The sequence below is a fragment of the Oncorhynchus masou genome, chromosome 29, assembly GCF_036934945.1.
Source record: "Oncorhynchus masou masou isolate Uvic2021 chromosome 29, UVic_Omas_1.1, whole genome shotgun sequence".
Lineage (NCBI taxonomy): Eukaryota > Metazoa > Chordata > Actinopteri > Salmoniformes > Salmonidae > Oncorhynchus > Oncorhynchus masou.
The window spans coordinates 33762781-33789038 of NC_088240.1; the positions used below are offsets into that span (position 1 = coordinate 33762781).

At 42.6% G+C, this 26258-nt stretch overlaps 2 protein-coding genes across 3 annotated transcripts in view; both read left to right on the plus strand.

The window, feature by feature from the left end:
* The window catches only part of LOC135519381 (R3H domain-containing protein 1-like), a 32038-nt gene extending 27046 nt beyond the window's left edge, over nucleotides 1-4992 (plus strand). The window contains 1 exon segment of the mRNA XM_064944572.1: nucleotides 3-4992. Within this exon segment, the coding sequence (XP_064800644.1) occupies nucleotides 3-233 (231 nt within the window). The 3' untranslated portion in view covers nucleotides 234-4992.
* Nucleotides 4993-10312: 5320 nt separating this feature from the next.
* Nucleotides 10313-24332, plus strand: LOC135519383 (UBX domain-containing protein 4-like). 2 transcript variants are annotated; one of them, XM_064944573.1, is made up of 13 exons: nucleotides 10313-10491; nucleotides 10982-11084; nucleotides 11213-11241; nucleotides 13846-13964; nucleotides 14166-14349; nucleotides 14541-14679; nucleotides 14765-14819; nucleotides 16193-16357; nucleotides 16535-16662; nucleotides 16773-16875; nucleotides 17014-17145; nucleotides 22873-23093; nucleotides 23552-24332. In XM_064944573.1, the coding sequence occupies exons 1-13, from the start codon at nucleotides 10410-10412 to the stop codon at nucleotides 23688-23690; spliced, it is 1599 nt and encodes a 532-aa protein (XP_064800645.1). In that variant the 5' UTR covers nucleotides 10313-10409; the 3' UTR covers nucleotides 23691-24332. The 2 variants fall into 2 exon arrangements, with proteins under 2 accessions (XP_064800645.1, XP_064800646.1); XM_064944574.1 differs by having other exon boundaries at nucleotides 16205-16357.
* Nucleotides 24333-26258: the final 1926 nt, after the last annotated feature.

Below are 26258 nucleotides of genomic sequence, written 5' to 3' on the forward strand. Positions count from 1 at the left end.
CCAGAGCACCACAGCCTCCGAGATTGGCAGTCGGGGGGCTAACGGTGTCCCCCACCCAAACCCACGGTCAAGCCCCTGCTGACCCAGCCTTCGTCTACACCATCCTGGCCATGTTCCCTTCCGGATACACTGCGCAGGACTCCCTCCTCCACCACAATGGCCCCCAAGCCTCCTTCAGACTCACTGTGAGCAGGGGCCACAGACACCCCCTGGAGAGGGCCAGCTCCCAGTAGAGGGCGCTAAGGACCCCTGGCTTGACCTTTCACCCCTCATCAGCACCGCCAGTCACTTCCTGTTGCCATCACTCCCCCCAGCCCCACTCCTCACTAAGTTGGCTTGTTGTTAAGGGTTGTTTTTCCACTAGAGACTTGCTTAGGGGGATTGTGTTGTACTTTGTAATGTTCTTACTAACAATTTGATGAAAAGGAACAAAAGAGCGAAACGTAACACTGATCCGACGTGAACGAACATTTAAAAACCACGATTATTGAAGTTCCAAATATTATAAACCCGTCTGCTCTCTGTTTTGAGAACCGGCCGGAACATATCAAAAGGGCAGTCTGTATTTTTGTTTTATATTTTAATTTGTTTTATAGTTGTTGAAATCTTGAGTCAGACCCAAAGCTCATTATTATTCCCCAGCCCAGTTGCAGTGTCTGTCCTGGTTCCGTTTAACTCAACCAAAGTCTCCCCACACCCCAGGGTAGCTGATTATTGGCCACCCTGCCACCAGCCACTTGCCCCATATTGTGGCCAGTACATCATGGAGTCGCCCTTAGCTACACAATGGGTCTCTTGTGCCTTTCTCTTGAGAGTCTACTGATTTATTCTCCAAGAAACACAAAATGACACCCCAGTCAGTCTATTGTTAAATAAAAAGACCTGCACCTTGTAAATAATTTATATAGGATTGGTAATTAAATATCTCAATCACTTGTCATTTCACAGTGAATGGTCTGTATGTGTTGGTCACAGGCGGGCACAGATGAGTGCAGCCAAGAAAGGCTTTTGTTTGACACGCCTAGTTTTTAACTTAATTTAAAAGTCAAGATAAAAATGACACTCCTCCACTGCAACTGCATATTTTTAGCAATCCTCTGCTTGGAGGGCCTCTCTCCACCACACTGTTCTCCCTCTTTCTCCTCTCCTCCTACAAGGCCAATGGTTTAAAATCTTTCATTAGGTCTTTTTACATTATATACCTACTGGGTCACTGGGGAAAAAAGACAGTTTGCACATTTATACAACTGAATACACAGTACCCGTCAAAAGTTTGGACACCTACTCATTCAAGGGTTTTACCTTCATTTATTTTTATAAATATTTTCTACATTGTAGAATAATATTGAAGACATCAAAACTATTAAATAATACATGGAATCATGTAGTAACCAAAAAGTGTTAAACAAATCTAAATATATTTTAGTTTCTTCAAAGTAGCCAACCTTTGCCTTGATGACAGCTTTGCATTCTCTCAACGAGTTTCACCTTGATTGCTTTTCCAACAGTTTGAGTTTCCACACATGCTGAGCACTTATTGCTTTTCCTTCACTCTATGGTCCAACTCATCCCAAATCATCTCAATTGGGTGAGGTCGGGTGATTGTGGAGGCCAGGTCATCTGATGCAGCAATCCATCACTCTCCTTGGTAATTAGCCCTTACACAGCTGGGAGGTGTGTTGGGTCATTGTCCTGTTGATAAACAAATGATAGTTCCATTAAGCACAAAACCAGATGGGATGGCGTATTGCTGCAGAATGCTGTGGTAGCCATGCTGGTTAAGTGTGCCTTGAATTCTAAATAAATCACCAACGGTGTCACCAGCAAAGCACCCCCACACCATCACACCACCTCCGTGCATCACGGTGGTAACCACACATGCAGAGATCATTCGTTCACCTACTTTGTGTTTCACAAAGACACGGCGTTTGGAACCAAAAATCTCAACTTTTGACTCAAGACCAAAGGACAGCTTTCCATCAGTCTAATGTCCATTGCTTGTGTTTCTTGGCCCAAGCGAGTCTCTTCTTATTGGTGTCCTTTAGTAGTGGTTTCTTTGCAGCAATTCAACCATGAAGGTCTGATTCATACAGTCTCCTCTGAACAGTTGATGTTGAGATGTCTGTTACTTGAACTCTGACGCATTTATTTGGGCTGCAATTTCTGAGGCTGGTAACTCAAGTGAACGTATCTCCTGCAGTAGAGGTAACTGTGGGACTTCCTTTCCTGTGGCGGTCCTCATGAGAGCCAGTTTCATCATAGCGCTTGATGATTTTTGCGACTGCACTTGAAGGAAATGTTCTGTATTGACTGACTTTCATGTCTTAAAGTAATGGAGTGTCGTTTCTCTTTGCTTATCATGACATAATATGGACTTGGTCTTTTACCAAAGAGGTTTATCTTCTGTATACTACCTCTGACCTGTCACAACACAACTGATTGGCTCAGAAGCATTACGAGGGAAAGAAATTCCACAAATTAAGGCACGCCTGTTAATTGAAATGCATTCCAGGTACCTAACTCATGAAGCTGGTTGAGAGAATGCCAAGAGTGTGCAACGCTGTCAAGGCAAAGTGTGGCTACTTTGAATAATCTCATAAAATCTATTTTGATTTGTTTAAATGCTTTTTTTGGTTACATTATTTCATAGTTTGTATTCACTATTATTCTACTATGTAGAAAATAACAAAAATAAAGAAAAACATTGGAATGAGTGTGTCCAAACTTTTGACTGGTTCCATACCTTTTGACTGGTACTATATATATATATCCTTTTTATTTCTCTCGAAAGATAAAAATGTGTGGATTCTGAAAGGCTGTTCAGTGCTGGTGCAAGTCATTTTTATTTCAGTTTGAAACCAATAAATGTTTACACCAAAATATGTGCTTTTTCAGATCACAAGAAGTCCTTTGAAATGGATGAGGGTCCTCTGGGTTTCTCTTTCTCTGTCCATCATCACCGAACTGCTTTGGATGGCTTCTTTCATGATGTTTAAACTTATGATAAAATTATTATTTTTCATCAACACTAAGTATAGTCCTACCTCAGATGTCAGTGTAAGCAGATAGTGGTTTATTTTGCTATTGGTGGGGATGTGGTTTTATACTTGGCATTATCTAATTTGGTCTTTGGTTGGTGCTATTCATCTCAATCCAGGTTTTATAGGGTAATTTGTCTGCTACATTAACCTCCCACCAACCTCATCTCACCCAATGCCACACAGTTCCTTCCTCCACTGTCATATTTTTCCTTTCCAATAACAATAAAGCAATTTACCGCAAGAAAAATCTAACCACCTGCCCCATGTCTCATCTAGAGCCTGGGGAAGCTAGTGTTGCCAGAAACCGTTTTAAATGGATGGCTTAATATCTGTGTTATCTGTTATGTGAAGGAGCCTGTTAGGTGTCCGGTCATGGCATTAAGGATCTCCATACTGACAGTGAGATTATTAACAGATAATTAAGCCAACATCTGGAGGACCTAGCTCAGTGTTGCAGCCAAGGCTGGTGAAATGGAGCCTTATTGAGGAAATTCTCTCAGCAATAAATTACCCTCTTTTTGTTTTTCTGCCGAAGGGTTGACGTCGAGCACAGGGATTGATATCAAGCATATTAATGCATTGTGAAGTTATTTCAAGCGGCAAATATACTATTAATAAATGTTGCTCTATAATGTATACATGCACTGAAGACCATGGAGAATTGATGGTAAGTCCGTACAAAACCAATTGAACAAAGCTGCACTCACTATCACATCCAGTATAGTCCCAGACATGCATAAATCATTCTTACTGAGAATGGTCCTTTTCTCTGATGTGTAGTGAAGCACCCAGGGCATACTGTATGCACTAGCCTATGAAACAGCCCTTCCCACTGTTAGAAGGGTGACAACCTGCTGCCATTACCCTCTCCACTGCTGTATGACTTGGTCAGCTCAGACACAGTAGGAGTAAAGCTAACATTAGGGCAGGTTGGAAAGGGCTCCATAGACAGTAGATAAGGTTACAGACGGCTTTAATAGCTGTGCCAATTCGGTTGTATTCCTCCTATTAAAATGGGGTGGTGGAGGTTTTCACGCCTTTATTAAACTATAAACACAGAGGGCTTGTTTCCTTGACAGATGAGTCCTAGTCCTGGGCTAAAAAGCACTTTAAATGGAGAATTGCCATTGAACAAGCTTTTTAAGTCCAGGACTAGGCTTTTGGGACAGGAAACTGGCCCTAAGGCCCTGACAGTACAGGTGGTTGTTTTGATTGTTTTAAAACTGATGGTTCAGCAATAAGATAGGGAAAGCATTGTGACTATAGGAATAGGTGCTTGGATAGAGGGGTATGCTGAATCTAGGTTGATGTGGGTCAATATCTGGTGTTTGTTCAGGATTCACTTGTTTGGGTATCTGGCATCTGGGGACCACAACCACCCTAAGGAAGAACAAGGTTAGATTGAATTCTCATCTGTCGTTTTGAAAGTCATAAAGACATGGTGACTATCAAATAAGATTTTCTTTATCAACCTGATAAAGAATGCATGTCTCTGAAATGCTAATCTTATTGATAGAGAAAGCAAACTAGTGGTGAAAATGTATAGTCTCGGACTGCAATCGAAGCTAGTGAATTGTTATCAGTATCTCCGCATTGACATGAGTGGGGGACGCTAGGTGGGGGCGGGAGGTCCTGCATAAACACAAACTCACTTTATTGACAACAGCGCTGCTCTGCTCCACGAATTGCAAGAAGTATGAATGCGTTGACTTCTGCAGAGACTGTATCACAGTAACCATAGAGAGCCTTCTAGAGTGTGGGGTAATGATCAATAGGAAAAGTACTGGGATGCTAAGACAGACATTTTGTGCCTTGTGATTTTTTTTCCATAAAGAGTAAGAATACAAATAGTATGGGTTAAAATATGTGCACTATCTTAATATGGCATTACAAAGTAATGTAGTGGAGGCTGATATATTAGCACAGTAATAAAATGCAATGTTCTATTGTGTGTTGTGTTGTGAGCTACCACACCCGTGTATTTTTAGAGGGTCTTGTTATTTATCAAAGCTCCATAGTTACAAGGCAACAGTAAACATGTCGTCCACCACAAATGATGCTGAGGGCTCTATATACATGTTGCTCCGCATTGAGATAATTGTTTGACCGTAGGTGGAGGCGATACGTCCTGTATAAACAGAAAATCCCTTCACGACACATAGGGGTATGCTGAAAATACCTCAACGAGTCGCAATAAGTATGATTTACCTGACTTCTGCAAAGGACGCATCTCCGTAAATGCTGTAGGGCCAATACAGAAGCCATATTGACCATAAAATACTATTTATGCTTGATCTGACAGTGTGAAAAAAATATTAGAATAAAAAAAATGGTCACCGAAAAATAATATGTTTGGTGCGGGACAAAACTAGTAATTTGCTGAACATCTAATGGGCGTAGTTTATGTCCTTATGGGAAACATGTAGCTCATGAGGGGCTGCATATACAACAGTGGTGTAAAGTACTTAAGTCAAAATACTTTAAAGTACTTAGTAGTATCTGTACTTTATGGTTGATATTTTTTGACAACTTTTACTTCACAACATTCCTAAAGAAAATAATGTACTTTTTACTCCATACATTTTCCCTGACACCCAAAAGTACTGTTACATGTAGTGTGCCCCTGGCTATCTGTTATATACACTGCTCAAAAAAATAAAGGGAACACTTAAACAACACAATGTAACTCCAAGTCAATCACACTTCTGTGAAATCAAACTGTCCACTTAGGAAGCAACACTGATTGACAATAAATTTAACATGCTGTTGTGCAAATGGAATAGACAACAGGTGGAAAATATAGGCAATTAGCAATACACCACCAATAAAGGAGTGGTTCTGCAGGTGGTGACCACAGACCACTTCTCAGTTCCTATGCTTCCTGGCTGATGTTTTGGTCACTTTTGAAAGCTGGCGGTGCTTTCACTCTAGTGGTAGCATGAGACGGAGTCTACAACCCACACAAGTGGCTCAGGTAGTGCAGCTCATGGTGTGGGGTGGCATTTCTTTGGGGGGCCGCACAGCCCTCCATGTGCTCGCCAGAGGTAGACTGACTGTCATCAGGTACCGAGATGATATCCTCAGACCCCTTGTGAGACCATATGCTGGTGCGGTTGGCCCTGGGTTCCTCCGAATGCAAGACAATGCTAGACCTCATGTGGCTGGAGTGTGTCAGCAGTTCCTGCAAGAGGAAGGCATTGATGCTATGGACTGGCCCGCCCGTTCCCCAGACCTGAATCCAATTGAGCACATCTGGGACATAATGTCTCTCTCCATCCACGTGGTGCCACGTTGCACCACAGACTGTCCAGGAGGACATTACATCAAAGTTGGATCAGCCTGTAGTGTGGTTTTCCACTTTAATTTTGAGTGTGACTCCAAATCCAGACCTCCATGGGGTGATACATTTGATTTCCATTGATCATTTTTGTGTGATTTTGTTGTCAGCACATTGAACTATGTAAAGAAAAAAGCATTGAAGAATATTTCATTCATTCAGATCTAGGATGTGTTATTTTAGTCTTCCCTTTATTTTTTTGAGCAGTATATATATATATTAAATGGTGCTGTCTGGTTTGCTTAATATAAGCACATTGAAATAATTTATACTTTTACTTTTGATACTTAAGTATATTTTTGCAATTACATTTAGTTTTGATACTTAAGTATATTTAAAACCAAATACTTTTAGACTTTTATTCAAGTAGTACTTTTACTGGAGGACTTTCTCTTACTTGAGTCACAGTATTTATAGGTATCTTTACTCAAGTATGACCATTGGGTAATTTTTCCACCACTGATATACAGTGCCCTCTGTAATTACTGGGACAGTGAAGCAAAGTTCTTCTTTAAGGTCTATACTCGAAGTTTGGATTTTTAATCCAAAATGAAAGTACAATATTTACCATTTATTTCTACTGGACACAAAATAATCTGAAACACAACCAAAACAAACAGCAAATGCATCCAACAAATTTGTTGAGTCACAAGCTTGATGTAGTCATTGCATGCTACCAGAAGAAATACCTAACTTTTGAATACTTAAATACACATAAGTGAATTTGTCCCAATACTTTTGCTCCCCTAAAATGTGGGGGACTATGTACAAAACGTGCTGTAAATTCTAAACAGTTTGCCCGATATGGATGGAAATACCCATAAATTAAAGCTGACAGTCTGCACTTTAACCTCATATTTGATTTCAAATCCAAGTGGACAATGGCATTGAGGGCTTCTACCATTTTAAAGTAGTCCACTTGATGGGGATGTCTACAAGTTGGGAGCAATCAGCCAACGAAGAAGAAAATGTACTACTTTAAAATGGAGATAGCCTTAATGGCACTGCCCATGTGTTACAGACGCTATAATGGCACAGATACAAAAATGAGTCCTCTATCGCTATGGCATGTTCACACACGTATCTGCCCTCTCATGGGCTAGAATGGTCCCACCTGATCTCGCCTCCCATCTTTGAGGACATGTATAGAGCACCACAGTGGAGGTGTCATAATAAACCCCTTGGGTTGTGCCGTGGCTGAGATCTTTGTGGGCTATACTCAGCCTTGTCTCAGGATGGTAAGTTGGTGGTTGAAGATATCCCTCTAGTGGTGTGGGTGCTGTGCTTTGGCAAAGTGGGTGGGGTTATATCCTTCCTGTTTGGCTCTGTCCGGGGGTGTCCTTGGATGCGGACACAGTGTCTCTTGACCCCTCCTGTCTCAGCCTCCAGTATTTATGCTGCAGTAGTTTGTGTCGGGGGCTAGGGTCAGTTTATTATATCTGGAGTACTTCTCCTGTCCTATTTGGTGTCCTGTGTGAATTTAGCACTCACAAACTTCTACAGATGCACAATCGAGAGCATCCTGGCGGGCTGTATCACCGCCTGGTACGGCAACTGCTCCGCCCTCAACCGTAAGGCTCTCCAGAGGGTAGGGAGGTCAGCACAACGCATCACCGGGGGAAAACTACCTGCCCTCCAGGACACCTACACCACCCGATGTTACAGGAAGGCCATAAAGATCATCAAGGACATCAACCACCCGAGCCACTGCCTGTTCACCCCGCTATCATCCAGAAGGCGAGGTCAGTACAGGTGCATCAAAGCTGGGACCGAGAGACTGAAAAACAGCTTCTATCTCAAGGCCATCAGACTGTTAAACAGCCACCACTAACATTGAGTGGCTGCTGCCAACACACTGACACTGACTCAACTCCAGCCACTTTAATAATGGGAATTGATGGGAAATGATGTAAATATATCACTAGCCACTTTAAACAATGCTACCTTATATAATGTTACTTACCCTACATTATTCTTCTCATATGCATACGTATATACTGTACTCTATATCATCGACTGCATCCTTATGTAATACATGTATCACTAGCCACTTTAACTATGCCACTTTGTTTACATACTCATCTCATATGTATATACTGTACTCGATACCATCTACTGTATCTTGCCTATGCTGCTCTGTACCATCACTCATTCATATATCCTTATGTACATATTCTTTATCCCCTTACACTGTGTATAAGACAGTAGTTTAGGAATTGTTAGTTAGATTACTTGTTGGTTATTACTGCATTGTCGGAACTAGAAGCACAAGCATTTCGCTACACTCGCATTAACATCTGCTAACCATGTGTATGTGACAAATAAAATTTGATTTGATTTGATTTAAGTGTGCTCTCTCTAATTCTCTTTCTTTCTCTCTCGGAGGACCTGAGCCCAAGGACCATGCCTCAGGACTACCTGACATGATGACTCCTCCCCAGTCCACCTGGCCGTGCTGCTGCTCCAGTTTCAACTGTTCTGCCTTGTTATTATTGGACCATGCTGGTCATTTATGAACATTTGAACATCTTGGCCATGTTCTGTTATAATCTCCACCCGGCACAGCCAGAAGAGGACTAGCCACCCCACATAGCCTGGTTCCTCTCTTGGTTTCTTCCTAGGTTTTGGCCTTTCTAGGGAGTTTTTCCTAGCCACCGTACTTCTACACCTGCATTGCTTGCTGTTTGGGGTTTTAGGCTGGGTTTCTGTACAGCACTTTGAGATATCAGCTGATGTAGAAGGGCTATATAAATAAATTTGATTTGATTCATAATACCCATAAAACCTAGCGGCCAAACAGGGAAATGGTTCCAATCATTTTTCCAACATTCATTCTACCCATATATATATTTTTTTAGAAACACTTAAAATAAGGGCTGTGTTTCGTGTAGGCTTACCCTGGTGTGACGTTTTGATAACCATGTACATTTATGTCGGACAAGGTGACATCAATATATTCGGCTATATCTACTGTCAGATTCGAAAATATTAATTAGCATCAAAACAAACATCACGCAAATGCCTGCAGGCTCGAATTGACACCTTTGCTAACAGGTATTTTGTCAATTTAAAACTTGCACAAGACACAGTTCACAGAATTGCCCATTTAAAGAGATGTAGCCAATTTATTAATTACTACATTTATCTAACATTAATTTCAGAGATTCTTACCTTTGCCTCGATTCGGCAGTCTTGTCCAGATTATCATGGCATTTCTAGTTCTTTAGGATAGCCACATTATCGGCAGATTAGCGTTTATTTTTTGTCGCATAAATAAAGGTGAATATATTGATAAAAGTCCTAGAGAGATTTACACAGTTATCAAAACGTCACGCCAGGGTAAGCCCACACGAAACACAGCCCTTATTTTAAGTGTATTTAAGAACCCCTATGGGAAGAATGAATGGTGCAAAACGATTGGAACCATTTCCCTGTTTGACCTTTAGGTTTTAAGGGTATTATGACTAATACTGTGGTACTTTATTTCCATTGTTTTAGTGGTCATTTTATTTTTTATTTCACCTTTATTTAACCAGGTAGGCTAGTTGAGAACAAGTTCTCATTTGCAACTGCGACATGGCTAAGATAAAGCATAGCAGTGTGAACAGACAACACAGAGTTACACATGTGACTATCTTGTCATAATATATAGTCTTTAATTTTGTAAATGCCGGATCTCCATGGCAAGACGCATCATTCACCAACATTTCGTCAAAATCGTACCTGTGGTGACTGAGATCTCGTGTGACTAACTATGTACAAACGGACTGAGCGAGATCCAGTCCCCCCCTTCCCTCAGAGTTCATCGTGGTGGACAGTTAGTTATCTGCACCAATTACTTTCAGTACCACAGCGCCATCTACTGTTAATTTGGTGACATAATAAACGGACTCCTAGTCCCATAAGCACGATACGTATCTATGGACTACAACTTCCATCATTCTCCGTTAGTTCCTGTGACGAGCTTGAACGTTCTAGGCATTTACAGGATTGAAACGATTAAACAGGAAAAGCCAATACATTTTATAAAAATGATTTGGTTTGAAGGCTCTATTCCAGCAGCCATCATCTCCGCAAAACAACAGAGCTCTATCTTCGTCGTCGTAATAACAGGTATTGTTTTGTAGATCAGCTAGCGCAGTTTTGTATGCTAGCAAAGCTAACCTTAACCAGTCGAAAGATTCGCCATAGTAGCGAATAAAACTGTCAAGCTCGGCAGAGCAAACGAGCCCTGTCATTGTCAGTCAGCTATTTAGCTAGCTATGCATGTCAACAACATGAAAGTCGAAGTGTCGATGTAGCCAATGCTAACTTGTCAAAACGAAAAGGAATGACAGCTGTCAAATCGCAGCGAACTAGCGTTAGTTAGCTCTGGCTAGCTTCCTACTGACGTTAGTGTGTTAATCGTTAGATGACGAGTCGCAATTATTCTGGATGGCGACTGTCACCACCAACACTAGCGGACTAAACTCCTTCCTTCACCATGGAATGGAGTTTAGTCCGCTACACAACACCACAGACTTGTATTGTTGGAACTGGGCATTGAGTGTCGAAGGACGAGTGATTCACCACTTCTGAATCTGACATTCTTGTTCTCTACTAGGCGACGATGAGGTGTCAGGACAAATGATGTCCAGTTGGGAGGACGACAGAGTGGCTGAGGCCTCCTATAACTGCTGTGTTGCAATCAAGGTTGATTCCAAGAGGTAGCCTTTATAATGGAATCCTCCTACACTTGTGTGGATATGATGTACACTTTCTGTACAGCACTATCAAAATGGAAATACTAACAAATGTGATGCATTTTATGTTTAATGTTTTTCTTTTCTTGCAGTGAGACATGCACACAGTTCTCCCAAATCTGTATCCTTCTTCTCCAAAGGGTTCTTATCCTTATCTTAGAGTTAGACCGTTGTGTTTGTGGTCCCTTAGGCTTGATTTCCTTTAGATTATTCACCAAGCTTTGTCTTTCAGACATATTCTAGATCAGTGGTTCCCAATGTTTTTATAGTCCGTACTGCTTCAAACATTCAACCTCCAGCTGCGTATCCCCTTTTAGCACCAGGGTTGGCGCAATCTCAAATGTTGTTTTTTGCCATCATTGTAAGCCTGCTACACACACACACACACACACACTATACAATACATTTATTAAACATAAGAATGAGTGTACGTTTTTGTCACAACCTGGCTCGTGGGAAGTGACAACAAAGCCCTTATAGGACCGGGGCCCAAATAATAATCAATCATTTTGCTCTTTTGTTTAGCCATCTTACATATAAAACTCATTGTTCATACAAAATTGAATTACTCACCACAGGTTATTCTTTTAAATGTTTTATTTATTTCACCTTTATTTAACCAGGTAGGCTAGTTGAGAACAAGTTCTCATTTACAACTGCGACCTGGCCAAGAAAGCAAAACAGTGTGACACAGACAACAACACAGAGGTACACATGGAATAAACAAGCCAATAACACAATAAACAAGTCAATGACACAGTAGAAAAAAAATAAAGTCTATATACAGTGTGTGCAAAAGGCATGAGGAGGTAGGCAATAAATAGGCCATGAGAAGGGTGTGCTTGAAAGGATGCACATAACTCTGCAATGTTGGTTTGTATTGGAGAGATTCTCAGTCTTAAATAATTTCCCACACGGTCTCTGCCTGTATTTAGTTTTCATGCTAGTGAGGGCCGAGAATCCACTCTCACATAGGTACGTGGTTGCAGAGGGCATCGGTGTCTTAACAGCACAATTTGCCAAGACAAGAAACTCTGAGCGCAGCCCTATCCAGAAATCTGTCAGTGGCTTCTGATTAAATTACATTTTCACAGAACCGCAATATTGCTAAGTGGACTGGAGGCAGGGCATGAAAGGGATAACGAATCCAGTTGTTGTCCGTTTCGGGAAAGTACCTGCTTAATTGAGCACCCAGCTCACTCAGATACTTCGTTATCACATTTGATATTGTTCATACAGTTGAGGTAATTTGTACACAAAAAAATCATACAATGATGGAAAAACCTGTGTGTTGTCCTTAATGCAGACGGAAAATATCTCCAACTTCTTAATCATATCCTCAATTTTGTACCGCACATGGAATATAGTTGCGGAGAGTCCCTGTAGTAATCCTAGATTCAGATCATTCAGGCGAGAAAAAACATCACCCAGGTAGGCCAGTTGTGTGAGAAACTCGTCATCATGCAAGCGAACAGACAAGTGAAAATTATGGTCAGTCAAGAAAACTTTAAGCTCGTCTCTCAATAAAAACAAAAACATGTCAATACTTTGCCTCTTAATAACCATTGCACTTCTGTATGTTGTAAAAGTGTTACATGGTTGCTGCCCATATCATTTCATAATGCAGAAAATACACCGGAGTTCAGGGCCATTGCTTTAACAATTTTTCACTGTTGTGTCCAAAATGTCTTTCAAGATGTCAGACATTCCCCTGGCAGCAAGAGCCTCTCGGTGGATGCTGCAGTGTACCCAAGTGGCGTCAGAGCGAGCAACTGCTTGCACGCACGTTACCACTCCACTATGTCTTCCTGTCATGGCTTTTGCGCCATCAGTACAGCTACCAAAGTCCATTTGATGTCACAAAGCTGTTCAGTACTTTAAAAATATCCTCTCATGTTGCCCTTGTTTCCATTGGTTTGCAGAAGAGGATGTCTTCCTTAATTGACCCCACATAAACGTAACATACATATACCAGGAGCTATGCCAGGCCCGCCACGTCTTTTGACTCATCCAGCTGTAACGCATGTAATGCACTGTCTTGTATGCGAAGCAGTAATTGTTTCAAAACATTTCCTGCCGTGTCACTGATGCGTCATGAAACAGTGTTGTTTGATGAAGGTATTGTCTGTGTAGTTTTTTTTTTGTCTTTTCCCCCAGCATTGTCCCAGACAAATCTGTGGCAGCAGGAAGAGTTAAGTCCTCCACAATAGTATGGGGCTTGCCTGTCCTAGCCACTTGGTAGCTCACCATATAAGATGCTTCTATCCCCTTCTTATTAATGGTATCTGTTGCTTTTATACATATTACTTCTCAAAAGTCGTCTTTATTCTTGCTCCAAAAACTCCCGTTGCTTATTTTTCAAATTGTCATGTTTCTAAATGTCTGCTCAAGAGTGAAGGTTTCCCGTGAGAGAGTAACGGTTAATGTGATTGCATGTTAATTATTTGACTAGGCTACCTGTATTTGACATTGTGTAATTTCAATGAACAATAGATGGTTTAATTAAACTGCCAAAATGAGTTGAGACTACTCAGGCAAGGGGGAAAAAAACCCACCCAAATGTATAGCCCCGTTGGAAAATATAAATGTACTGATGGAAATTATTTTTTTATTTGGCGTACCCCAGTTTGGGAATACCTGTTCTACATCATGCAATTAAGTCCAATCCCATTTTTAAAATGATTTTTATGAGCATGGTTGGTTTGCCTTTAACTTTCTGAAAAAGACCCAGTGGTGTGCATCCCGTCCAGTTTCTTTATCGGAGAGAATGGAATCCCCCTCGAAGTTGTTGCCGGGAGTGTCTCTGCAGAGGAACTCATGAATAGAATCAACAAAGTCAAACAGGTATGATAGCCAAATATAACACAGAAAACACTTAAACGACATCAGTAAATGGTCTCCAAGAGCACTGAGATAGATGTAAGGTAGAGGGTATCTAGTTTGCCTGACACCTGCTCTCGAAGTCTCCAGTTCGCTGTCATGTGCGTTGCGCATCAGCCAGCCTAGAGCGTGTCACACTTAACATGCATTTCTTGTGCCTAACAGATGCACGCTCAGCAGATGGCAGGTGAGGGAGCGGATGCAGGGGCTCCCATGGAGGGGCTCCCACGAGCCACGGTAGCCTCAGAGCCAGCCCCAGCACAGACCCCCTCAACCTCACAGGAGCTCCAACCCAGCCACACACCACCAGCAGACACAGACAGTGCAGCAGCACCAGCAATGTCTAAAGGTATGTTTGTGTGAGGGGTTACTTTGGAATGTTGATGAAAAGTAATTTTACTGAAAAGCAATGCAACAAAAGAACAAGTATTTGCGCTATATGTAAATGCATGTCTGTGCGTGGTATTTGATATGTGTCCTGTTGATTGAGAGATTGAAGTTGAGACACTGTCATGATTGCTTTGATGTGGTCCAACCCAGAATCCCTGTCCAGGCCAGCAGAAGAAGGCGGCCCCTCGGCCTCAGAGGTTGTGACCCTTGGGGATGACAGGAGCGCATCATCAGAGGACGTGTCAACCAGCTCTCAGCCTGACGAAGGCCTCGATGCCAAGGTGGAGAGGTAGGACCTATATACACACACAACGGGGGCGGGATAAAAGGTTGAAAATGGCTTTCTTTTCAAACTGAAACCTTTCCTTCTGTAGGTTAACAAAGAAACTGGAGGAAAGACGGGAGCAGAAAAAGAAAGGAGAGGAGGAGGTAAAGAATAACTGTAGACATTGGTGTCCCATATTGACACCACAGTAATAATAATAATAGAATCGCCTGGCCTTTCAGCCTATAAGTATCCATTAGAGAACGTTGTCTTGCGGCTCCATAAGCATATGCCTGGCCTCGTTGGATCCCCCTCCCAACCAATGATGGGTCAACATTCTAACAGTCTAATAAATACATTTCATATATGCTATGGGAAGAATAATCATGTGGTTGTGTTTATGAAGGTCTTAGTTTTTTTCATATTCTAATGTTACCTATTTCAAAGAACATAATGCAATTTTCAATAGTTTGTTACTCTAGGCTATAAGTAAAAATGAAAAACCACTAGTTCAAGAGTTAAATCCATCACAAAGATTTTTTTATTTTTTTTGGCATGCCCAAAAAAACATTGGAAATAATAACATTTATATAAAAATAGACAGAATAGCATATTTTATGTTTATTATGTTACTAGTCTTTGCTTAGCATCCTGAGCAATGCTGCCCCAAGGAAAGCGCGGTTATGCTTTGAAAAAGTAATATTTGGAAATAGAGCTGCAGCTCTTGAATTGAGTTATTTGACAAAAGTGTCTTAGAAACTGCAGAATATGCTATTGCTGATACAATCAGAGTTTTACCTGAATGTGACTCTGAAGGAAAATTTGTTAGTGGTGCTCCTTTCTCTGACAATTCCAAGATGTGTCCATCTTCATGTACAATTTGACAACTGATAATATTGTCACTCATCATACTATTGTCAATTTAGTCTTGTCTTTAGGCTAACTCTTATGTGTGAAATTAGTTACTGATTGTATCGGACTCTGTATTGTTCCCCAACCGTGCCTTTACGCATGAATCAATCTCGTCTTCTCTACTCTATGCTCTCGATTTCAGTCACAATGGCCACAATTCTTCATCATTACACACAATTAAATCACCCTCTTCTCCCTCATCATTCAGTTAGGCATTATGTAAATACATTTGTGAAGTAATGTGCACAATTATCAGTTTCTATCAACCATTCATCCATTTAGCCTATGTAATTAATTCAGTGAGGAGAGAGACGCACATGGCTGGGTACCAACGTCCTACCGCACATTTGCCCTGGCCGTTAAGGTGGGAATCGGTGTGTGTGGGGGGGGGGGGCAGGTGAAAAAAAAGGCCCTTAATTAACACTTTACTATCTGATTAGAAAATTCTGACAACAGCAATGTAAAAGACAAACATTTTAAGAAAATTTGAGGAGCAGGACGTTGCTTCTTTTTTGGGCCGATTCCTTTTACTTACAAAATCAAACGTCAGTGGCCATTGGCCTATGGCGATTCTGGTGTTAATGCATGTGTGCGCCTGTATCTATTTCTGTGTGATGATGGTCAGGGTGAAATAAAGAAGGAGATGGAGAGAAGGAAGATGGGGAAGGAGATGCTTGACTTCAAGAGGAAGAATGAGGATGAGAAGACCAAACGCATTATGGATGAGCGAAACAGGGATAAGGCAGAGGAGAAGGCTGCCAGGGAGCGTGTCAAAGCACAGATTGCCCTGGTAAATAAACACATCACACTTTCACTCATAACTAATCCCTGGTTGGGCCTCTCTGATTGAACTTTCTCTCATAACTCCCTCTAGTGGCCTAAATGAACACTGCGGAGTTTGATGAAATAGCCATTGTTTGTTGTGGGAGAAGGGTAGTGGCTGGCTGATGCACCTTTATCCCCACAGGACCGTGCTGACAGAGCTGCCCGCTATGCCAACAACAAGGATGAGGTGGAGGCAGCCCGGCTGGCAGCACTGCAGGCCAGACAGGCAGAGACAGAGGCCAAGAAGGAGAATGCACAAAGGGAGAGGAGGTATGGAGCTATTCTACAGTCACAGGGCTGGGGGTTAGTTTTAAAGCAGTCACTTTCAATAAAAAGTTTGTAATTCTAGATTGTCATCAAACTGTGTTACTGTCCTCCAGCGCCATAGCCAGAATACAGTTCCGTCTACCAGATGGGTCATTCTTCACCAACCAGTTCCCCTCAGAGGCCAGACTGCAGGAAGCTCGACAGTTCGCTGTCAATGTAAGATACTTTTTCTAACTCAATATAATTCAAGAGTTGGACAAGTGACTATTAAGAACACGTTCATCCTCTTTGTTGGATTATGATATTAAATATCATAATGCTGGCTGTCACTTAAGAGTTTATTTTTCCTCTCAGGAAGTGGGAAATAGGTATGGCAACTTCTCCCTGGCAACCGTGTTCCCTCGCAGAGAGTTTACCGCTGACGACCTGGACAAGACTCTTCTGGCGCTTGAGCTGGCCCCCAGTGCCTCAATAGTGCTGCTGCCTGTGAGTGAGCTCCCTATTTCTCTCTGTAAACTTCTGCTAATATTGATGACTACTATCTAGAGTCCATAGCTACATCTCCCATTTTGAGAATTCGCAACAAGACAGTGTGCTGCGATTCTATGACAGTTATATTTACGCCTCTTAGGGTTCTTTGTGTACAGTGCATTCGGAAAGTATTCAGACCCCTTGAATTTTTCCACATTTTATTACGTTAGCCTTATTCTAAAATGCATGAAATTGTTTTTTTCCCCTCATCAACCTACAAACAATATCCCATAATGACGAAGCAAAAACAGTTGTGTTGAAATTTTTGCAAATTTATTACAAATAAACTATCACATCCACATAGGTATTCAGACACTTTACTCAGTACTTTGTTGAATCATCTTTGGCAGCGATTTCAGCATTGAGTCTTCTCCGGTATGACGCTACAAACTTGGCACACCTGTATTTGGGGAGTTTCTCCCAGTCTTCTCTCTCAAGGTCTGTCAAGTTGGATGGGGAGCGTTGGTGCACCGCTATTTTCAGGTCTCTCCAGAGATGTTCGATCAGGTTCAAGTCCGGGCTCTGGATGGGCCACTCAAGGACATTCAGAGACTTGCCCCAAAACCACTCCTGCATTGTCCTGGCTGTGTGCTTAGGGTCATTGTCCTGTTAGAAGCTTTGCCCCCCGTCTGAGGTCCTGAGTACTCTGGAGCAGGTTTTCACCAAGGATCTCTCTGTACTTTACTCCGTTCATCTTTCCCTCGATCCTGATTAGACACACATTCCCTGCCGCTGAAAAACGTCCCCACAACATGATGCTGCCACCACCATGCTTCACCGTAGGGATGGTGCCAGGTTTCTTCCAGATGTGACGCTTGGCATTCAGGCCAAAGAGTTCCATCCTTGTTTCATCAAACCAGAGAATCTTGTTTCTCATGGTCTGAGAGTCCTTTAGGTGCCTTTGGCAAACTCCAAGTGGGCTGTCGTGCCTTTTAGTGAGGAGTGGCTTCCGCCTGGCCACTACCATAAAAGCCTGATTGGTGGAGTGCTGCAGAGATAGGAGAAACTTCCTGAAGGACAACCATCTCCACAGAGGAACTCTCGAGCTTTGTCAGAGTGACCATTGTGTTCTTGGTCACTTCCCTGACCAAGGCCATTCTTCCCCTATTGCTCAGTTTTGGCCGGGTGGCCAGCTCTAGGAAGTTCACAACCTCCATTTAAGAATGATGGAGGACACTGTGTTCTTGGGGAACTTCAATGCTGCAGACATTGTTTGGTACCCTTCCCCAGATCTGTGCCTTGACACAATCCTGTCTCGGAGCTCTAGCTTTTTTTTTGCTCTGACATGCATTGTCCACTGTGCGACTTTATAGATAGGTGTATGCCTTTCCAGATCGTGTCCAATCAATTGAATTTACCACAGGTGGACTCCAATCAAGTTGCAGAAACATGTCAAGGATGATCAATGGAAATGGGATGCACCTGAGCACAATTTCAAGTCTCATACATAGCAAAGGGTCTCGATGTAAATTATTTATTTATTTTTTGCAAAAATGTCTAAACCTGTTTTTGCTTTGTCATTATGGGGTATTGTGTGTAGATTGAGGGGAAGAAAATAATTTAATCTATTTCAGAATAAGTTTGTAGCGTAACAAAGTGGAAAAGGGGAAGGGGTCTGAATACTTAAAAAAAAAAATGTATTTCACCTTTATTTAACCAGGTAGGCTAGTTGAGAACAAGTCCTCATTTACAACTGCGACCTGGCCAAGATAAAGCATAGCAGTGTGAACAGACAACACAGAGTTACACATGGAGTAAACAATTAACAAGTCAATAACACAGTAGACAAAAAAAAAGGGGGAGTCTATAAACAATGTGTGCAAAAGGCATGAGGAGGTAGGCGAATAATTACAATATTGCAGATTAACACTGGAGTGATAAATGATCAGATGATCATGTACAGGTAGAGATATTGGTGTGCAAAAGAGCAGAAAAGTAAATAAATAAAAACTGTGGGGATGAGGTAGGTGAAAATGGGTGGGCTATTTACCAATAGATTATGTACAGCTGCAGCAATCGGTTAGCTGCTCAGATAGCTGATGTTTGAAGTTGGTGAGGGAGATAAAGGTCTCCAACTTCAGCAATTTTTGCAATTCGTTCCAGTCACAGGCAGCAGAGTACTGGAACGAAAGGCGGCCGAATGAGGTGTTGGCTTTAAGGATGATCAGTGAGATACACCTGCTGGATCGCGTGCTACGGATGGGTGTTGCCATCGTGACCAGTGAACTGAGATAAGGCGGAGCTTTACCTAGCATGGCCTTGTAGATGACTTGGAGCCAGTGGGTCTTGCGACGAATATGTAGCGAGGGCCAGCCGACTAGAGCATACAAGTCGCAGTGGTGGGTAGTATAAGGTGCTTTAGTGACAAAACGGATGGCACTGTGATAAACTGCATCCAGTTTGCTGAGAAGAGTGTTGGAAGCAATTTTGTAGATGACGTCGCCGAAGTCGAGGATCGGTAGGATAGTCAGTTTTACTAGGGTAAGCTTGGCAGCGTAAGTGAAGGAGGCTTTGTTACGGAATAGAAAGCCGACTCTTGATTTGATTTTCGATTGGAGATGTTTGATATGGGTCTGGAAGGAGAGTTTGCAGTCTAGCCAGACACCTAGGTACTTATAGGTGTCCACATATTCAAGGTCGGAACCATCCAGTGTGGTGATGCTAGTCGGGCATGCGGGTGCAGGCAGCGATCGGTTGAAAAGCATGCATTTGGTTTTACTAGCGTTTAAGAGCAGTTTGAGGCCACGGAAGGAGTGTTGTATGGCATTGAAGCTCGTTTGGAGGTTAGATAGCACAGTGTCCAATGACGGGCCGAAAGTATATAGAATGGTGTCGTCTGCGTAGAGGTGGATCAGGGAATCGCCCGCAGCAAGAGCAACATCATTGATATATACAGAGAAAAGAGTCGGCCCGAGAATTGAACCCTGTGGCACCCCCATAGAGACTGCCAGAGGACCGGACAGCATGCCCTCCGATTTGACACACTGAACTCTGTCTGCAAAGTAATTGGTGAACCAGGCAAGGCAGTCATCCGAAAAACCGAGGCTACTGAGTCTGCCGATAAGAATATGGTGATTGACAGAGTCGAAAGCCTTGGCAAGGTCGATGAAGACGGCTGCACAGTACTGCCTTTATCGATGGCGGTTATGTCGTTTAGTACCTTGAGTGTAGCTGAGGTGCACCCGTGACCGGCTCGGAAACCTAGATTGCATAATGGAGAAGGTACGGTGGGATTCGAGATGGTCAGTGACCTGTTTGTTGACTTGGCTTTCGAAGACCTTAGATAGGCAAGGCAGAATGGATATAGGTCTGTAACAGTTTGGGTCCAGGGTGTCTCCCCCTTTGAAGAGGGGGATGACTGCGGCAGCTTTCCAATCCTTGGGGATCTCAGACGATATGAAAGAGAGGTTGAACAGGCTGGTAATAGGGGTTGCGACAATGGCGGCGGATCGTTTCAGAAATAGAGGGTCCAGATTGTCAAGCCCAGCTGATTTATACGGGTCCAGGTTTTGCAGCTCTTTCAGAACATCTGCTATCTGGATTTGGGTAAAGGAGAACCTGGAGAGGCTTGGGCGAGGAGCTGTGGGGGGCCGGAGCTGTTGGCCAAGGTTGGAGTAGCCAGGCGGAAGGCATGGCCAGCCGTTGAGAAATGCTTGTTGAAGTTTTCAATAATCATGGATTTGTCGGTGGTGACCGTGTTCCCTAGCCTCAGTGCAGTGGGCAGCTGGGAGGAGGTGCTCTTGTTCTCCATGGACTTCACAGTGTCCCAGAACTTTTTGGAGTTGGAGCTACAGGATGCAAACTTCTGCCTGAAGAAGCTGGCCTTTGCTTTCCTGACTGACTGCGTGTATTGGTTCCTGACTTCCCTGAACAGTTGCATATCGCGGGGACTGTTCGATGCTATTGCAGTCCGCCACAGGATGTTTTTGTGCTGGTCGAGGGCAGTCAGGTCTGGAGTGAACCAAGGGCTGTATCTGTTCTTAGTTCTGCATTTTTTGAACGGAGCATGCTTATCTAAAATGGTGAGGAAGTTACTCTTAAAGAATGACCAGGCATCCTCAACTGACGGGATGAGGTCAATGTCCTTCCAGGGTACCCGGGCCAGGTCGATTAGAAAGGCCTGCTCACAGAAGTGTTTTAGGGAGCGTTTGACAGTGATGAGGGGTGGTCGTTTGACTGCGGCACCGTAGCGGATACAGGCAATGAGGCAGTGGTCGCTGAGATCCTGATTGAAGACAGTGGAGGTGTATTTGGAGGGCCAGTTGGTCAGGATGACGTCTATGAGGGTGCCCTTGCTTACAGAGTTAGGGTTGTACCTGGTGGGTTCCTTGATGATTTGTGTGAGATTGAGGGCATCTAGCTTAGATTGTAGGACTGCCGGGGTGTTAAGCATATCCCAGTTTAGGTCACCTAACAGAACAAACTCTGAAGCTAGATGGGGGGCAATCAATTCACAAATGGTGTCCAGGGCACAGCTGGGAGCTGAGGGGGGTCGGTAGCAGGCGGCAACAGTGAGCGTCTTATTTCTGGAGAGAGTAATTTTCAGAATTAGTAGTTCGATCTGTTTGGGTATGGACCTGGAAAGTATGACATTACTTTGCAGGCTATCTCTGCAGTAGACTGCAACTCCTCCCCCTTTGGCAGTTCTATCTTGACGGAAGATGTTATAGTTGGGTATGGAAATCTCTGAATTTTCCTGAGCCAAGATTCAGACACGGCAAGGACATCAGGGTTAGCAGAGTGTGCTAAAGCAGTGAGTAAAACAAACTTAGGGAGAAGGCTTCTGATGTTGACATGCATGAAACCAAGGCTTTTTCGATCACAGAAGTCAACAAATGAGGGTGCCTGGGGACATGCAGGGCCTGGGTTTACCTCCACATCACCCGCGGAACAGAGAAGGAGTAGTATGAGGGTGCGGCTAAAGGCTATCAAAACTGGTCGCCTAGAGCGTTGGGGACAGAGAATAAGAGGAGCAGGTATCTGGGCATGGTAGAATATATTCAGGGCATAATGCGCAGACAGGTGTATGGTGGGGTGCGGGTACGGTGGAGGTAAGCCCAGGAACTGGTTGATGATGATGAGAGGTTTTATGTCTGGACATGCTGGTTGTAATTTGTGAGGTCACCGCATATGTGGGAGGTGGGACAAAGGAGGTATCAGGGGTATGAGGAGTGGGACAAGGGGCTCCATTGTGAACTAAAACAATGATAACTAACCTGAGCAACAGTATACAAGGCATATTGACAATAGAGAGACATACAGCGAGGCATACAGTAACCGGTTAGCTGAAGACCGCTAGCATAGCAGGTGGTTAGCTGGCTAGCTTCAGTTGAGGGGTTCCGGTTCCGAAGTAAATATAAATACTTTAGGAAAAGTAGCTACATTGGGTGAGGCGGGTTGCAGGAGAGTATTTGGAAGCGAGCAAAAATGTTTTTAAAGATATGCGAAGAAAAATATCTTTAAAAAAATATCTAAAAACGAAAAAGAGACGATATTTACATAGAGACGATACGACAGGACAACTTACTGCTACGCCATCTTGGAACAAGATTCCGAATGTTATCTCGCTCCCAATGTTTGTTTTAGGGACTTTTTGCTTGTTTTCCCATCTTTTTCTCTGGTTTCCCCAGTAGAATGATGGCATTGAGAATACAGTGTTTATCTCCTTCTAAATCTTTCCAGCAAACGGGACGGCCAAGCAACATGGTAGTCCAGTCGACCTCTGGAGGGGGTATCTGGGCTGTACTGGGTACCATCCTCTACCCTCTGCTGGCTGTGTGGAGGTTCCTGAGTGGCTTCCTCTTCACCAGCCCCCCTATCCCTGGAGCAGCAGGCCCCAGAGGCCCAGCCCAGCGGCCCAACACTGCCTCTGGCTCCTCATCCTCATCTGGTGAACCAAAGAGGTGAGGCCCCATCCAGCAGAGTCTTCTATGTACTCATGGTGTACAGGCATATTTTTAAGAGTAGCTGAGATTGTTGTGGTGGTACATTATGGTTAGGAGTTAGTAACACAACGTTGCCAGATTGTTACAATGTAATTGAATGGTTAAGCTGGTCAACTGGTCCAGGTTAATTGTTGTCAGGGCTCATAACAGCCACATTTAACATGATTTGTTGTAACCAGAGTGCAAAGAATTGAGAATGAATGTAGGGGTTTGATTGAGCAGTGTGGCTGGGTGCTCTAAAGCCTACTTACTTACTGACTTTATTGTCCCCATGGGGACATTTTGTTGCAGTGTCATGTACACGATTAAAGTGTCATTTTAAAGACAAAATTGACAATACAACTTTCAAGTTACATACCAATAAAACATTTTTAAGGCCTAGTTGGGTTATTTCACATCCATTTCCACTTTCTCAGAGAAACCCTTCGCAAACGCACACTGGAGAAGCAACCAGCAGACTTCAAACAAGACGGAAAAATCCACAGGCTACGGAATCACGAGGACAGTGAGGATGAGAATAACACTTGGAACGGCAACTCTACCCAGCAGATGTAGTGCAATAACACTGTCTCACTCTGTCCTCCCTATCTGACCTGGTGAGTTTCCTGAGTGCGTGTCAGTCGGTCTCACAGAGGATAATGCTGATATTAGGGCTATGATGTTTATGTTTCTCTTGTCCAAGCCTGTACTCTGCTCCTCCCTTGCATGGGTAGATGTAATCAAGTTAACCTCCTGACTGTTGGGCTTGGAACAGACATGATTTGTGTTGAAACTGTTATTTTATTAATTCAGCCTCTTAGAATACGACTGGCCAGGGGTTCCTTCAGTATTCTAAACATGTCTACTGTGTTGAAGGGTTGAGACAGAGGTGTTGATTGAAGTCATTGTCTTAAGGATATGTTGACAGCTGCATTATTAACAACTTTTTGTGATTTATTTAACAGTCAGTAACCCAGATGACAAAACTCTACTTAATGAAAATGTATGAGGGCTCTCTCTGGTCTGGTGGAAGGGGCTGTGTGTAGCTGTGTGTTTTTATACCAAGGCTGTGGCCCCCTTGGCATAAACTGCCTCCTTCGGCAGTAGAATGAGTTGTTTCTACTACTAGTTGAACATGGGAAACCACTGTACCGCTCTCATTTCACTATGGGAATAAAAATACATGTTTTTCAATAAACAAGCATTTGGCTGGCTCTATACCTTTGTGTGATTTTGTGCCTTAAGTGGAAGCCAGGTCTTTTATGTCATGCAGTGATTTCACAGTGAACCACAGATCTTTGTTGCTTGTACATTAGTAAGTACTCCTGCAGTGCATTAAGAAAAAAATTGAATAAATAACAATTATCTACACACAACACCCCATAATGACAAAGCAGAAACAGGTTTTAGAAATGTTTGCAAATGTACAAAAATGAAATCTTATGTAAATAAGTATTCAGACCCTTTGCTCTGAGACTCGAACTTGAGCTCAGGTGCATCCTGTTAGTGGCCAGACAGAAGCTACTCCTCAGTAAAAGGCACCTAAAGACTCTCAGAAACAACATTTTCTGCTCTGATGAAACTAATATTGAACTCTGGCCTGAATGCCAAGCGTCATGTCTGGAGGAAACCTGGCACCATCCCTACGGTGAAGCATGGTGGTGACATTATCATGTGTGGAAATATTATTCAGTGGCAGGGAGTGGGAGAAGAGTCAGGATCGAGGGAAAGGTGATCAGAGCAAAGTACAGAGAGATCCTTGATGAAATCCTACTCAGGACCACAGACTGGGGAGAAGGTTCACCTTCCAACAGGACTAAAACTCCAAGCACACAACACAGAAGTGGCTTTGGGACAAGTCTCTGAGTGGCCCTGCCAGAGCCCGGAATTGAAACCGATCTAACATATCCGGAGAGACCTGAAAATAGCTGTGCAGCGACGCTCCCCAACCAACTTGACAGAGCTTGAGAGGATCTGCGAGAAACTCCCCAAATACAAGTGTGTCAAGCTTGCAGCGTGATATTAAAGGTTCTTCAACAAAGTACTGAGTAAAGGGTCTGAATACTTGTGAGTTTATAATACATTTGCTACAATAAAATGTTTTTTTGCTTTGTCATTATGGGTTGTGTGTAGATTGATGAAAGAAAAAAAGAAATTTAATACATTTTAGAATAAGGCTGTAACGTAAAAAAATGTGTAAAAGGTCAAGGGAGTCTGAATACTTCCCAAATGCACATACCCCTTGACTTATTCCACGTTTTGTTACAGCCTGAATTCAACATTTCTTAAATCATTTATTTTTCTCACTCATCGATACACAATACCCCATAATGACAGTGAAAACATGTTTTTTGTGATTTTTGCAAATGTATTAGAAATTAAATACAGAAATATCTCATTTACATAACTATTCACACCCCTGAGTCAATACATGTTAGAATCACCTTTGAAGGTACATAATGGGCTTTGCAGGTGTGGGTCCCTTGTGCAAGCATACATTGAATTCAACTGTTAAACTCTCCTACATGCTGGCCAACAGATTTGCTCATGGAGTTTATTACATTTATCTTAAGCCATCCCTTATAAATATGGTATACCTTTAATTAGACTTTTGTAGACAGACTAGAATACATTGAGAGAAGGGGTTCAGAAAATGGGGATCAATGAAAGAATGCCATCTATGCACCTTCTCCATTTCAGCGCCAATTGGTAGAATTAAACATACTCCAATCTTGTAGATTATTTAGGCACATTTTCGGGTTAGGAAAGTATGAATCATAAAAAAAAACCCTGGAGAGCCTTTACGCACTAAATATATTGATACACAAAACAAATCTGAGTAATGGTGCAGCAATATATAGCCTATTTCACAGTGGAAAAGGGTCCACAATACATGTCATGTTGATATGATTTTCAGTTTGCCTTCATATGGCTGGTTCACAATCATCTCCACTCACCAGGGATCATAAGGAAAAATCACCTAAAACAATTGCTATGTGTATTTACAATCCCCTTCTGCAAACTGATTACTCATTTACCTAGCTCTTAACAATAGCTCTTACACATTCAGAAATTACAGTGCATGGAGAATGCTGTTATTTCTATAATAAATATATAAAACGTAGATGCATTTCCCACTTGGAA

Bases quoted from the DNA above. Each gene is read 5' to 3' on its own strand.
- LOC135519383 (XM_064944573.1), top strand. From the start codon at position 10,410: ATGATTTGGTTTGAAGGCTCTATTCCAGCAGCCATCATCTCCGCAAAA. The intron at 14,350-14,540 runs GTATGTTTGTGT...GGTCCAACCCAG, and splicing joins AGCACCAGCAATGTCTAAAG to AATCCCTGTCCAGGCCAGCA. The intron at 14,820-16,192 runs GTAAAGAATAAC...GATGATGGTCAG, and splicing joins AAAAGAAAGGAGAGGAGGAG to GGTGAAATAAAGAAGGAGAT.